Here is a 15,354-nt window from a genome sequence, read left to right as displayed (position 1 = left end):
TTTTTTTTCAAAGAGCAGCATATAATGGATCACGCTCCACTCTGGTCCCTCCTCATCCATTTCTTGAACACTGATTCACTTTGTAACACAGTTAAAAGTTAATGAGGTTAGCTTAAAGAGCACAGCTACTCCATATAAAAAGACTTGTGGATTAGACTCTCTGTACTTCTTGATAAAAAAAAAAGGAGAAAGGTCTTCATTGTCCAAGCACATTACAGCTTTCTTCATATCAATACAAACGGATGAGGCAATGTTGCAGCAGCATGCCTTACGGTGAGCAGCATATTTCCATCCAACAAAATGTTTCATGGGGTGGATACGGTGCCACAGATTAGAGGATGAACAAACAAACAAACAAACAAACAAATCTACCAGCACTATAGTTAAAGAGAGCCTGATAGTCAACAAAGCAGGAGGTGGCTGCCTTTAACAATTGGAAACACTATTTACATGAACTTGAGCACACTGAGACCAGAAGGGTTATACTTGACAAGAAGCTAAAACGTAGAGATGATGGTTTGTGGCTGTACAACTAAAGGCTTATTTTTTCAGTTGCTCTCATGCCTTGTCTTCAAAGCTTCATATGGTTAGGCGATCTTAGCTGAAAGGCTTCTCCCGTGATACAGATGTTTGCTTTCAAGATGTTAACCGCACGTGGTGATTGTCTGAAATGCTTCACTCCATGTGAAAAGTGAAAACCAAACCCCAGAGACTGATTTAAGGCTGTCCCCTTAAGACTGATTAAGCAATTAGGGTCTATGATTTTGTTGCATATGTATTTCCTAGAAAGCCATACCCTGTACAGACATGACAGTTTCCTTTCACACCAGTGTGATGGAACTAGTTGGTTAAAGGGATAGTTAACCCATTTAAAAAAAAAAAAAAAGTGAAATAATATCACATTTGTCAAAATGGGTGACCTGTTCCTTTAATGATGATAACTAGTTACAGAGACGGTATGTGCTGAATTCCTTTGGAACTAATGTTGTTTGTCTCAAAAGGCACTCAGGCTACATCAGTGTCTTATCTGACTGGTTAAAACAACAATTTCTGTTAGGGTTTAACCAATAACTAACTTTGCCAATATTTGCTTATATGATATATTCATCTATTTATATATGTATTAATATATTGATATTATATATTAAAAAAAAACAAAAAAAAAAAACATTCCAAGAATATTGGCACTGGTGACAGCCTTAAGTGTGATGACATCTCTGAGGCTTGTATGTATGGAGCGTATGGAGCAAAGTGCAGAATTCAGCAGTGCTTTCTGTCACTGTTAGATGTGTAACATCAACACTCATCGATAGGCACTGATATAATTGCAGTGCAGTAAAAAAAAAAAAAAAACTGCATTTTTTTTGTTGTTGTGTAAAACATCTTATCACACAGAGGAGAGTTCAACTAAGAATTTCAAAAGGCTAACACTTCATCTTTCCAGCCCCACATATCAGTGCAGCATGGTCTATTACAACAGAACAAAACAATTTGGTACAATAAGTTAATAGGCAATATCCACTTCACATTATGCACAAATATCATGCATATGTAGCCACATTATAATTTTTCCTTATTCAACCATATTAAAATGCATAGATATAAAAATCCAATACATAAACATTATCATAAGTATTAAAAATAAACAATCTGTACAAAAATCTTGCGATATCTTTTTAGGATTTTCTAACTTTTTTCCAAGTATAACAGAGCAGGTAAAAAGTAAAAAAATAAATATTCTATGTACAATCACACATGCCATTCCAAAATTATCGTCACTGCAAGGAGAGAGCAAAAGGCAAAACACAAATTGTTAGTTTCAAGCAATGTCCTTGGTGAAGTTAGCATGGCTGTGCTACTACAATGATGAGTGACTGAAACACAACATCAAACTGTCAAACTTACTTTATTCCAACAGCCTGGTACAGGTAAGCCATCGTCACCCTGGAGCGAGAAAGACAACATGTGAGGAGGAGAGACAGTGAATGCTGCAGAAAACAACAAGGCAATCATGCAAGCCTGAAGCAAAATACAGCGCAGACAACAGCTCAGTAAACATTAGTATTCTCCGTACCGTCATGTTTCTCACTGAGAATTATTAACTTGTTAGTATAACTGCTGTAAAGAACTGAGACCTTCAGCAAAAGATTGTCAGCCTCTACAAAGCATTTTACCCTCATGTTTCATCATTGGTGGAAATCGGCTGGATACTGGCTGGATGCTCCAAATGTCCACCATTAGCTTGCTGCTACTGAGGTGGCCTTCCTCCCGCCAACATTCTTCAAAATGACCACCCTCATCCACTCAATTTGTTGTATTCAGAAAGTTTGTTTAATTGTGTGTAGCATAATTTTTATAGCCTGACCATTTGAAACAAAACTATTATCAACAGTAGAACTACAATATATTCTCAAAAGTACTGGACCACACCTCTAAACTCAGCTGTTTCATTCAGTCCTGTTGCCACAGGTGTATAAAATCCAGCAGCTAGCCATGCAGTGGTGAAGTGAGTTCCAGTGTGCTGCTGTAATAGTAATGTAATAGGAGGCCACCACTGCAACAAGTCAGCTGGTGAAGTTTCTTCCATCCTAGATATTCCACCATCAGCTGGAAGTGGGATTATTGCAAAGTGTTTAGTTTAGGAACCACAGCGACTTAGCCGCCAGGGGGCAGCACCATGTGAAGTTACAGAGCGGGGTGTAAAGCACGCCGCCACTGGACTGGACTGGAGCGGTGGAAACGTGTTTTGTGGAGCGACCAATCACATTTCTTTATCTGGCGGTCTGATGGAGGAGTCTTGGTTTGGGGAATGCCAGGAGAACGTTCCCTGCCTGAGCGCATTGTGCTGACTGTGCAGTTTGCTGGAGGACGGATAACACTATGGGTTGGTTTTTCTGGGCTCGGCCTCGGCCCCTCAGTTCCACTGAAGGGAAATCTTAATGCTTCAGCTCATCGAGACATTTTGGACAATTCTCTGCTTCCAGCTCTGTGGGACCAGTTTGGGGAAGGAAGGCCCGTTCCTGTCCCAGCATGACTGAGCCCCAGTGCACAGAGCAGCTCCATAAAGGCGTGGCCAGCTGAGTCTGATGTGGAGGAACTTGAGCGGCCCACATAGAGCCCCGACCTCAACCCCATCCAACACCTTAAGGATGAACTCGAACAGAAACAGGCCTTCTGGTCCAGCATCAGTGTCTGACGTCACAAATGCTCTTCTGGATAAATGGGCAAAAATTCCCACAGACACGCTCCAAAGAAAGCCTTCCCAGAAGAGTAGAAGCTGCTGAAGCTGCAAAGGGGGACCAACTCTGGATTTAGAATGGGATGCCAGAACAGCTCCTGTAGGTGTAATGTGGAGGTGGCCCAAAACTTTTGTCCATATAGTGTAATTTCTTGTGCAGTCTTATCTCTCTGTGCTGGTCCTCAGTTACAAAGTTGGCTGGCAGGAGCCTGAAAGGTTCGTGATATGGGTGATAGAGGGGGGAAAAAAGCTATACATGGGGCCCTATCTTGTGCCACCCGCTATCCGCTGCCACTACCTGCTACCCGCAAATTGCGGATTTAGGAGCTTCCGCTATCCCTAAACGGTATCTTGCGCCACCCGCTACCTGCTATCCGTTATGCCGACTGCATCATTTGCGCCTGGAGGTGTGTCCGTGGGCGTGTTTCATGCGCTATCCCTAAAGTTGCTATCTTGCCCACACACTTTAGGGAAAGCGGATAGCAGGTGGTCAGGACCACCCGCTATCCGCTTTCCCTAAAGTGTTTGGGCTGTTAGGAGAGCGCTCCCAGGCGGCTTCAATGTGCGCCCTGACGGAGCCTCACCACACACACGGTCGGACTGATACTGGGACGCTGCCGGAATGGACTGAGTATATTACTCATATAGACTGTTTAGAGGAAAGACTGTTTTAATTGGACACTTACGCCAGCACGTTTTATTGTTTTATCATAAGCCAGCAGCTGTGCTATATTTTTATTATTATTTTAATATTTTATTTGCCCAATCTACCTTGTCAATAAATTAGTTTACACATAGTTCCCCCTCTGCCTCTTGTGTGTGGTGTGTGACCCGGGGATTTTACTCAATCAGTACAACCTTGTGACACGTCCACTTGGACACATGTGGCTCCACCTCCCAAATTAACTCGCCTATAATATAATATATAATATGTATATAAAGCCACCTTGCTTTAGCCTCAGTAGAAGCCCTGAGAAAATCTACCTCCCTCTCTCCATCGCGGGTTTAGGATTTAGGATTTAGGAAAGCGCATCCTGCCCTTAAAGGCAATGGCACCTGGCACACTGATTGGTTTAACTGGTGTAACGCCCAAAACACACCTATGCATAATATAGCGGGTAGCGGAGGTGTTTTGCGGATAGCGGGAGGTGCACAAGATAGCAATTTTACGGGGGAACGCCTCTTCCTAAATCCTAAATCCGCAAATAGCGGGTTTAGGGAGTCTGGCGCAAGATAGGGCCCATGGTGTACAAAGACAGCATTATGAATATTATGCCATTGTCCAAATACTTATGGGCCTAACTGTACGTGTGTTCAATGAAGAAAACAAATGATAGCAAACTCAGACTATCTTGTTTTGTCTCTGTGGTACCTACTGCTCCTCTGGTGCAAAGTGATACTAGAAGGGCTGAAGTTACGGGATCTTTCTGGATGCTGATGGCAGGAAAAATATATTTTTGTACAGTAATTTGAGCAAAACTATTGTCCATGTGCTCTTTAGTATGGGAAAATGACATTTGTCACTGTTAAACCTTGTGGAGTGGATTCACGCAGTTATTCTTAAGAATGTTAGCTGGGGGGAAGTCCACCTCAATGGCAGGAGGCTAACAGTTAGCATTTGGAGCATCCAGCCAGTATCCAGCACTCAGTAACAATGACAGGAAGGGGGGAATAATGTCACATTTTTAAACATGGGTGAACTAGCTTTTTAACACTGCATAAGCACAAGCACTAACAACATGATATACAGGCTACCAGTCATCTCCATCATGCTCTCATTTCTTTACAGTGATTATACCAACTTAGTACAGTTAAATTGACAATGATAAGTGGGCATTTAAAAATGGCACATGGTGTACAGTTAAATATGAAAGTAAAATATATTTTATACTGATCATCATTTTCTTTTTACCAGCTGTATTAGCCATGCCGGGGCTACCCACCAATATCAAAATCAAACCTCTTCTATTACCTACAGGATAAATATGAAACTGAACTGTAATGTAATGAGGCTAATGTAAAGGCACTGGCTTGCTTTGTTAAAATGATCCCTCTCTCTTGTTACTGTACTTTTCACAGCTTGTGGTATTCATTTGCCTCAGATAGAAGGGAAGAGATTGCATAATTGGTGCTCCATGCAAGAGATAGCAAAGGAAACGAGAGTTGTCAAGTAAGGCTCTTAGTACAGTTGAAATAAAAAAAGAAAAACTCTTTCAATTGGGATTTTTTTTTTTTTAGCTGTTATTGGTAATATTAGATTATGTCGATACAACAGCATGCAAGTGAGATAGCAAAAGTATAGTAACATATACAAGTGTTGTTAATGGTTTTGGTCAACAGTTATTAGGTTGTGTTAAATGCATAATTCTCCTCAAATTATTAAGAAACATTTTTCAGGATAGAAATGCAGAATTTAAGAGACATACTACTGGGTGGGTTAAACCTATGATTAATTACAGTAAGTACAAATTAACCTCCATGCAAACACACTAGGTTCTGTCACCATACAGTGCAACATTTGAGAGGGCATAGTTAGGGGTGTGGTTAGGGAATGCTAAAGGCATGCTGGGAAATGGGGGAGGGAGAGAGAGCACCATACCACAGGGCAAGGGGCATCCAGCCCATCCAGGCCTGGCAAGCCCGGTTCACCTTTCTCCCCTTTAAAGCCTCGGAATCCCTGTTTGTGAAATCAACCATTTAAATTTCTGTGTTTGACACCACTTAAGCAGCAGTGGAGTGTTAAACATCCGCTGCTTGTTTGGAGGAGGATCTGCTGGATATCCGCTGGTAGATTGGATGCAGGTTGGCCTAAACATGCAGGCAACCTGGGACTGACAGGAACTGGGCTCACTGAGATGAAGTGGCAAGCCTGACAAAGGTCTAGGAAATGACAGTGAAATGTTTCCTTGACAACGCGTTAGGCATTCGTTAACCGTGCGACTGGCACTGGGCTCAGAAATGTTGTTAGACCTTGTAGGCAATATTGCAACTCAACCTCAGAATGTATAAACCTTGGAGAAGGGCAGGTCGTACCAAAGGTTTGAAGACATGAGAATGTGAGGTTGTGGAATGTGCTCAATGGGCTTCATGTTTGTCTTCAACCCGCTCAGTCTGCTTTAAAGGGCCATACCAGTGATTTTGCATGTTCAATGTAATATCAACAGAATGTTTCTCAATATATAAATACTTCACGTTTCTGCCAATCTTTTCCCAGAGAAAGCAGTCTTATTTCAAAACTCCAATATCATTTTTCCTACCTTTCAGTAGCTAGATTTAGTTGGTTTCCATTCATTCCACTATGATATGAAAATGAACCTGCAATGACTTCAAACTTTCTTCACACCAGTATTCCATCACCATAATAAACACAGCTGATTATCAGTGCTATGGTTTATGAATGGTGATGACTTTGTTAGCCACAGAACCACAACATTATAAGGTGGGTCTTTCAACTAAAAATTTAAATTTGATTATATGTTTTGAAATCTATAGTACCCTCCATGATTTGCAAAATGGTTTGTTGCACTGTATAATATGGGTAAATTGGAAATGGGCCAAACATTCATAATCACTGGCATGGCCCTTTAAGATAAGAAGGTCTGTAAGACAAAGCTGCAGAGCTGTAGAAGGGAGGGTGAAACTCAATGACAAAACCATTTATAGTTTTGGCGTCTGCTGCTACTCATCAGCAGTGGCTGCCTGGTTCCTGTCCATCTCAGTCCTGCAAAAAAGAGGTTATTTTCCTCAAAGAGAGTTGTGGTCTGTGGTCCACTGGTGGAATTTCACCCACGCATCATCCACCTGACAGATCAATTTTCACAACAGTTTTCATTTGTTGTTTCGCTACCTTTTTTGAAAAAAATTCATCATCTTAAATTTGTCATTTCATCATTTGTAATAATTGCTACATGGCCTCATTTCCCTACTTGGACACTTGGACCAGACTCTTCTTTGAGGTTTATTCGAAGCACCGAACATCAGGGGCAAAAAGAAGCCAACTTCAGAATACAAAACCCTCAGTGGGAGCACATGAGGTTATACTGTATTCTAAGGTAGTACTCCTTCCCTCTGCCTCCTGGTTACACATTGGACCACTGACATACCAACGGACAGGGGGCATCTAATCCAGGTGCTCCTTGGTCTCCCTTATCCCCTTTGGCCCCCCTGTTGCCTTTCTTGCCCCTCTCTCCCTGCAAACAACAGTGCATTAAAAAACAAAGACAAACTTTAGTCCTCCTGGTCATTTGGCCACACAGTAAGCAAGTATGTTTGTTTTTTGTAAAAGCATTCTTAGAAATTTGGTGTTCTAATTCAGGAATAATGTGTTGGATTTGCTTTTTGGTGTTTTCAAAAGACAATGTGATTTTCTAATTTAGTAGAAGGGAAGGGTAAGTAGAGGGAGTTAGGGAAAAGGGATTTGAGCCAGTGAAATTGGTGAGTGGGTTTCATCAAAGCATCTTCACGTGAATTACCAAGAAACCGCTTTGGAGATCTTTGGAAAGTATGAAAACTTTCAAATACACATTTGATATTTTGGTGATTTTTATCATGGCATCTAATATGAACACAATCAATGGAGGGTCGCAATATAAAAGCAATATCCAAGAGTGGCAGCTCATGCATTAGTTTACCTCATGGAATTCTAAGTAGTATAAGGTGGTCTTGCAGATCAGCTGCTCAATTAATAAAAGGTCAAATTCTTCATTCCCCATGAAAGACACTGTGCAATATGTGCCAAATGGGGCAATAAATAAATAAAAATCTGTGTGATCCTGAATCTATTCAGTCTTCATGTTGGATGATCTATTAATAGAAGCCTTGCATGACATGACCATATATTATATGAGGAATATTAAGCATTGCCAATGGAAAAATGCTGACATTGATCACACATCCACTTATTACAAGAAGCTAGTTCTACATTTATTGGCCACAACCTTTTGGAATGGGCTGCAAAGTGAAATATGAAGTGCTAATTTTAACATATATCTTTATAGCTTGAAAATGAAAATAAGTAAAACCTGACCTAGTATGACCATAATTTTACATGAACACCCGCTCACCAAGGTCAAAGGCTGGGAAGGGATGGGAGTAAGATAACAGAGTTTATTCTTAAGGACTAAGTATAGGTAGGATAATATACTGGCTAAGTTATATGCAATGTTCTCCCAACTTTGTGTTTAAGATCACCTGCACAACCACTATCTTACACTGTGATCAGATGTTTTTTTTTTGTTGTTGTTGGTTTTTTTTTTGTCTCCTGCTCAAGTGCAAAGCTCAGCTGGGAGCGTTGCTAATAACAGAGCATGGCTGCGTTCAGACCAAATCCGGCAATGGTGGTAAAACACTGGTCCTCCCATTCTTTTGCACGAGGGTGGTGCTTTTAGGCTGCAGGAAAGTGTTCTGCATGGGGGTCAGCAAAAAAAATGCAGCAGCCGTCTGGCAATAAGTTGAACGCTAAACAACTTTGGCTGGAACGCAACCCAACATCACGTTGCATGACCAATCACGTAAGTTGGCGGTAATGGTGATTTAGAGAAAGAACGAAGAGGGGGAGTGGCGGTAGCAAAAACAAATCAATGAATCGGAGAAAAAAAAAAACATTATTTTGTGATTATTTTATCTTGTTTATGTTCTAGAGCATAAATACACATGCCCACACCTCCACACAACCCTGCAGAAAGGTGCAGCATTGCCATATTAGCAAGCTCTGAAAGAGTGCCAGGAATGTTACATCATTCTGGCTGCTATGATATCTCTCTAGGGAGAACACAGCACTGGGATTTTATCATTGGCTCTATCCCAAACAGGTCTCTCCCCACATGCACTACTGCCTGAAAAGGAGGAAGGCTGGTGACCGTGGAGACACCAGTGTCATTCACCACCTGAAGCAGAAAGCAGTTGTCACCATGGCTACAGATGGACAATCTTCTCACCACACAGTCCATGATTTTAAGGGGATGAGAAACCCCAAAAATTGGGATTTTAGTATTTTGTACAATTCTTCCACTATTGTCATTATCCACCAAGTTTTCAGAGTTCCTGAAAGTCAATAATTGTAATAAAATGAACCCTGGTAAGACCAACAAACTAGAGAAAATATGTCTTGTTGGCACAGATGCTGCAACAACATGATAGCAAATGTTTTCCTAGTTAACACGACTATAGAGTTCACTTCCACTTGTAGTAATGGAGCTGAAGTGAGAAAGTCCATCACTTATGCCATTGCGATAGAAGCCTTTGCTAGCCCTCGCATCTTCGTTGTCTTTTGATATTATCCTCGGTGTGCCGTGCTAACGAGCTAACAATTAACTGGCACTGTTGTATGCTGAAGCTATTGTAGCACAGGACATAGGGTGCAGTTGAAGAGCCAATTAAAAGGGGGTCATGTTGTGATTGGATTGGTCCATTCTTGCGTATGAAAGAAGCTTTTAATGCCTCCTTAGCAAAACTTCGACGGGACTTCAGCTTCTCAGTTTCATGTTTTCTACACCCAATGTTAACAGTACTACTACTAAAAAAAAAAAAAAAAAAAATTAAATCCCTTTAAATGTCATTGCATGATGTTTAAAGTCAACTGAACTGGCTGTGTGGCAGAACCGACTGTACATTTACATGATGTTTCCTACATCCTTCTGCACAATCACTTCTATGTAGTGAGAGTGGAATGTTGTGAGTCGGCATCAATGGGTATTCACTCTCAGACGTTTTTTTTTTTTTAGTCCACTTCCAATTCCCAATAAACTGGTTTCGGACAGCCTACAACATAGTGAACCCTCCCTGTGAATGTGCAAATGCAAGTGGAGTGGACAGGCTGAGTGTGTAAGGGGTGGAATGACACTCAGCCATCTAGTCCAACAGCTCTGCCCAGGTCAAGAGCTGATTCTTCTTCGTAGTGATAGGATTTCGACACTGCTGTGTTTACCAGCACGAGTTAAAAGTCTTGATGGTCCTCAATATGTGATGTGCAAGGCATCTCTCCTGTGCTAAAATGTGACCATAACTTTATCAACATTGCAGCAGCTTTGGGAGAGCATTGCTTGCCAGCTAGGTAAGGGAAGGGGTGGTGGGTTTGAAGGGAGAGGGGGTGGGTGGGGTATAGGGAGGCTTGCAAGGAGAAGGTCAGTAGTAGTAGGAAGAGAAAAGAAGAGGTGTAAAAGGAGGATGATTAACCCAGGACTACATTAGAGTGCAGGAGAAGGAGGAGCAGGAGGCCAAGGTTTGTGAGAGGGAGAGAGGGCAACCCCGGCAATAAAAAGAGCCACGGGCCACAGAACAAGGTGGAGGGAAGGAAAAGGGGATAGGAAGACCTGCGGAAACAAAGGAAGACAGGACAAAGAGTAAAAACAGCAACACTGTCCCATAGCTAGATCTGCAACACCTTCAGCTGGAGAGTCGCTAATGAAAGCGTGTCAAATGCGTTCACTTTATCAGCAGCAGCTGTTCTCTCGCTGAACGGCTTGGCCAGTGGAGATGCGGGCACTAGCTGAGCAGCCACTGCAAATCTTTTGACTTTTGACTTGACTCCAGCTGAATGTGTTCAGAGAGCTAATGAAATGCCAAGACTTCAAAGATGGGAGTTGGAATATTAAAACAGTCACAGGTTAATGGGAAGGAAACAGACATTCTCTTAGAGGAAGGGTATATGTGGACATTAAAAACAGATTCTCTGATCTATTAAGAACCTGTAGATAAAGCACATTACAGTATTTCACAATGTCATTTTGCTATTTTACCATTTACTGTAATCCCAAGAAAGACCCCACAGAAAACGTTTAACACATCTTAAAAACTAACGTTAGCTAGTTTCTTTGACATAATTTTGCTGTTTATTATGAAAAATTATGCTTCAGTATCATTTGATGACCCTGAAGAAACAAAAGAAGAAAAAACAGCAACGGCAAAACAAAGCCATATGCCTCCGAAAGGCAAAAGACATCTTGATATGAATTATTCACAGTCACAAAAAAATAAACAAAGCCAACGATGAGAGTCATCTGGCTTTCTTATTATGCATGATATCAAAGAGAACATCTGATTTGACTGGGTTATTGATATTCACATTTTGAATTCAGATTTCCTACTTAAGTGTTTCTTTGAACCCACAGTGACTCCGCTCAAATGGCCTTATATGGCCCTATTAGGTGGTTGCAACACTAATTGCAGGAGGTAAATAATGCAGTGGATGTAACTACCAGCCTGGGCTATTTCAGCATGACTCACAAAGACTTATAAAGCCTTCAGTGAAGCTGCTTTAATGTATTTGTGAAACATGAAAGAGTGGCAGTCTTTCTGTATCCTGCAGATGGTATGTAATGTGTTCCAGAATCATGTCCCCTGGTCTGATTTATGTACATATTCTAACAGGCCGTAACAAGCAAAGAGGTATGGGTGTTATCTTACCCGGTTGCCTTTGATTCCTTGTGGTCCTACTAAACCCTGAAAAACAAAATTACAAATAACATGAATGTCTGTTATTGTTGTTATTATTATTGTTGTTGTTGATGTTGTTACTACTATTTCTAGTATTGTACTATGTTCTGCTATGTTCTCTTTTCTCCTACTGCCTCCTTTTCTTTTCTCCTTTCTTTTATTCTACTTCCTTGGGTGGGCTTTAAAGCCAAACTGAACTTTGGTAGAGTGTTGGGTTGTCTAGTTCCCTGGCTGTGATGTGAGTCCACGTGGTGATGAAATATCCTCATTAGGTGCTCTGTGCTCCACTGGGCTGATAATCCACAACACTGGATTTCTGTTTCTGCACTCGCGTTCACAGCAAAACAGCTCCCAAAAGTTTCAGCACATAATGGAACACCAGCAAAATGAATTATGCCAATGTGACAAAGCAACAAGTCCTGGTTCCTTTTTTGTGTAATTAGAATTATCTGTGAAAGTACTAGCTGGTACAAGGCCAGTACACAGAGATGCAACAGACACTAATGCCAGATCTACTTGACCATTCAGAAATAAGTTTGCCATGCTATGGAACTGAATGGAGAGATACAAATGTATTATTCTGGATTAGCAGCCCAGGAGAGAACAGAGCAACTACTGAGGAAACGTCCCTATTTGAATAACTATACAACCCAACACTCTACCAAAGTTCAGTTTGGTAGATGTTAGAAGCTTTTTCATTGTGATAAGAATAAAATTCTCGGATACACACTGAATGTTTACAATTGAAGGGGAATTTCATGCATGAAAATGGTCATATTTTAAGTTGTGAACAGGCTGTTTTAGATGAGAGAAAAAGAGGATACCTGTTGTAATTAATTATTAAAAATTAAATAAAAAAACTTACAGGGATGCCTTGAGGCCCAATTGGTCCTGGTACGCCTGTGTCTCCCTTTACACCCTGAAGTGACACAAAATAATCAAAAATGTATATTCCTTTCAAGTCATGTGTCATGTAATAATCGTTTTATAAATATTACACACAAACACTCACTCTCTCTCCCTTTGGTCCTGCTGGTCCTGGCACACCCGCTGGTCCTATTAGACCCTTTAAAAGAAGAAAAATCTCTTCAGTCAGCAGAACTCACTACACAACAGGATGGCACTACAGAAAATTAGCATCAAATGTCTACCATCAGTAGATCAACAAGCATTCTGATGTCACAAAAACTACTTGTCAGTCCCCATTGTGTCTCCTGATCTTGAGGTTTTGCAAAAAAAAAAAAAAAAAAAAAAAAAACAGAAAAAAGAAAAAAAGAGCTTTAGATTTGGGATAGAATGTATTTTTTGTCTGGATAGCTGTGACAAAAACACCCAAAGCTTGTTGAGCTACTGACTAAACCATTAAAAAAGGAAGGAAAAATTAATTAAATATAATAGAGTTCTGCTGCAGCTCTCTTTCGCTGTAGTAGTCAGGAGTTGAGAGGAAGACCTTGCATCTCAGGCATATCCAGTATGTACATTGCTGTATGGAATACAACAGGAGGCAACCATATTGTTCACCTGTGCTGTATTACATGTCAACATGCAGCATGGGCACCTCTGCATGCTCCTTTTGGGCAGCTCTTAACAATGGCAGCTTTGCAATCCACTGCTTGTACAGGATTGTGAGGCAGGAGGCTGTTTAGGCATGATTGAGGATTGAGGATTTACACTGTCATAGCCTCCAACATGAGACAAGACACAAATTTAAAGTAGCACTAGGGAACTTTCCACTTTGGTGGCCCCAGTTGGTGGTGGGAGATAATCATTTGTAGCTATTTCTCTGCACAGTTCCTATGTAGAAAAATAGCTGAAGATTTCCCACCAGTGTCCATACATTTAGACTGGGAGGGTGTTTTTAAATAAAAATCTTATCTACGGGAGCCATAGTGGCTCTGGGGGAATCGGGTTGCTTGTGATGAATAAGAATAGAGCAACTGGTGGTGTGTGTAAATATAATGAAACTGAAAATTTCAATGCTATGATGTGTTGAGAATTTCAACACTGTGATGTGTTGAAATTGTCAGCTAAAATGTGTGATATGACAAATATGTACAAAATCAACCATTACTGGGCAATGGGGCATGTATCGAATTTGTATCTATAGAGATGGCATGTTTGCTGGCAGAGAATAATTCATTACCAAATCAAACAGGTTGGCGAAAGTCAATGTCCACACCCTAATTGCATCCTCAAAGCACAATGCTAAACACCACCGCTCTCTGCACTGAACTAGTGTAGGAAAGAAGAGACAAGACAAGCATGGGAAGCAGAAAGCAAGCAGACATGACAGGACACTGGTGCAGACAAGACAGACTGGCAAGCAAGCTGTAGCAGGGGCGGGAACTGGAGGAAGAGGAGGAGGAAGAGGAGGGAGGTTTGGGGGGGCTGGAAGAGGACTTGCGCCACTCACCACTGGACCTGGTCTGCCGTCTAACCCATGAGCCCCCTGTATAGCGTTGTACACAGTTAGAGCACAGATGATGGAGAGATGGTGGGAGGAGGAAGAGGTGGAGGGAGGAAGTGAGGGAGAAGGATTGGGATGGGGGAGTGGGGTGAGTGAAGCAGTGACTCAAGTGACTCCAAAAACACATTCAGAGGTTGATGAATGAAGGGTGGTGGTGGTGGTGGTGGTGGTGGTGGTGGTGGTGAAGTGAGTGAAAGTAATTGTCAGTAACTCCTTTGACTGGTAATAGTAGATTATTAGGACTTAAAGTCTACAGCCATATTGTTGCTCATATTTACTGCAGCAGAGACATAAAGCACATACACTCAGCCCACACAGGGGCTCCTGCTAGGTTAATGCTGTTTTCTTGAGGTGTCTTCATTCTGACTGTAATGCTATAATGATACATCAAGACCAAATTCTTCTTTATGGATGCATCAGCTGCAAGGGTGGAAGCAGCAAATTATGATTTTAATTCACTGTTACTGTAAATGTGTATTTACATGCTTCAGAATAGTTTTAAAGTCAGTACTCTTTCTTTTCCATTAGAAAGTTTTGACAGAAGTATTGCACTTTCTTTCATTTTAAAGGTCATACAAATTGTGCTGACTCTGTTGCATCAGAAACTGGCCGACAGCAAACAGCATCAAGCCTATGCTAGTGGGTGGAAGAAAAGCTACGATAATAACATAAATGCACAAATGTGCAATACTATCTTTGTTAAAATTGGCAAAAATGCCATCCAAAATAGAATAGTATTAAATAGTTTGTGTTATCATAGTTGCATTTTAGCTAGCTGATACTGAATAATTGAGATAGACATTTCCAGCTTCTTTTAGCTACATATTGAACATGAAGGCACTCAGTAGGGGGTGTTTGGAAACTATAGCCCTCTCCCCTTGACTTCTGGTAATGGTGTTGTCATAGGACATGCCCCTTTCTGCAGGTTACTGTGGAAAGGTCATTGGTTATTGGTCACTGTCCCCTGAGACCAACTGGCCAAAAAAGTTTATCAGTTCCTCACTGGCCCTTGACTGACCTTCCCACCAAATTTTGTGAAAATCCATCCAGTACTTTTTGAGTTATCCTGCTAATGCTGCCAATGGACAGAAATACAGACTGATGGACAGATGAAGAGACAGACAGATTCAGTATAGTTAAAGTAATTTTACATGATATGTTGATACTCTTTCCACCCCTGTTCAGCTGATGCAAATAATAGCAAGTTATGGTATTA

At 41.1% G+C, this 15,354-nt stretch overlaps 1 protein-coding gene across 1 annotated transcript in view; it reads right to left on the bottom strand.

The window, feature by feature from the left end:
* Window positions 1-1,354: 1,354 nt before the first annotated feature.
* Window positions 1,355-15,354, bottom strand: part of col13a1 (collagen, type XIII, alpha 1) — a 118,987-nt gene continuing 104,987 nt past the window's right edge. The window contains 6 exon segments of the mRNA XM_030069933.1: window positions 1,355-1,778; window positions 1,906-1,944; window positions 7,342-7,428; window positions 11,642-11,677; window positions 12,537-12,590; window positions 12,684-12,737. Coding sequence (XP_029925793.1) covers window positions 1,776-1,778; window positions 1,906-1,944; window positions 7,342-7,428; window positions 11,642-11,677; window positions 12,537-12,590; window positions 12,684-12,737 — 273 coding nt within the window. The 3' untranslated portion in view covers window positions 1,355-1,775.

This window comes from Myripristis murdjan, chromosome 15 (genome assembly GCF_902150065.1).
Source record: "Myripristis murdjan chromosome 15, fMyrMur1.1, whole genome shotgun sequence".
NCBI classification, from domain to species: domain Eukaryota; kingdom Metazoa; phylum Chordata; class Actinopteri; order Holocentriformes; family Holocentridae; genus Myripristis; species Myripristis murdjan.
This window is presented reverse-complemented; position numbering and strand designations above follow the sequence as displayed.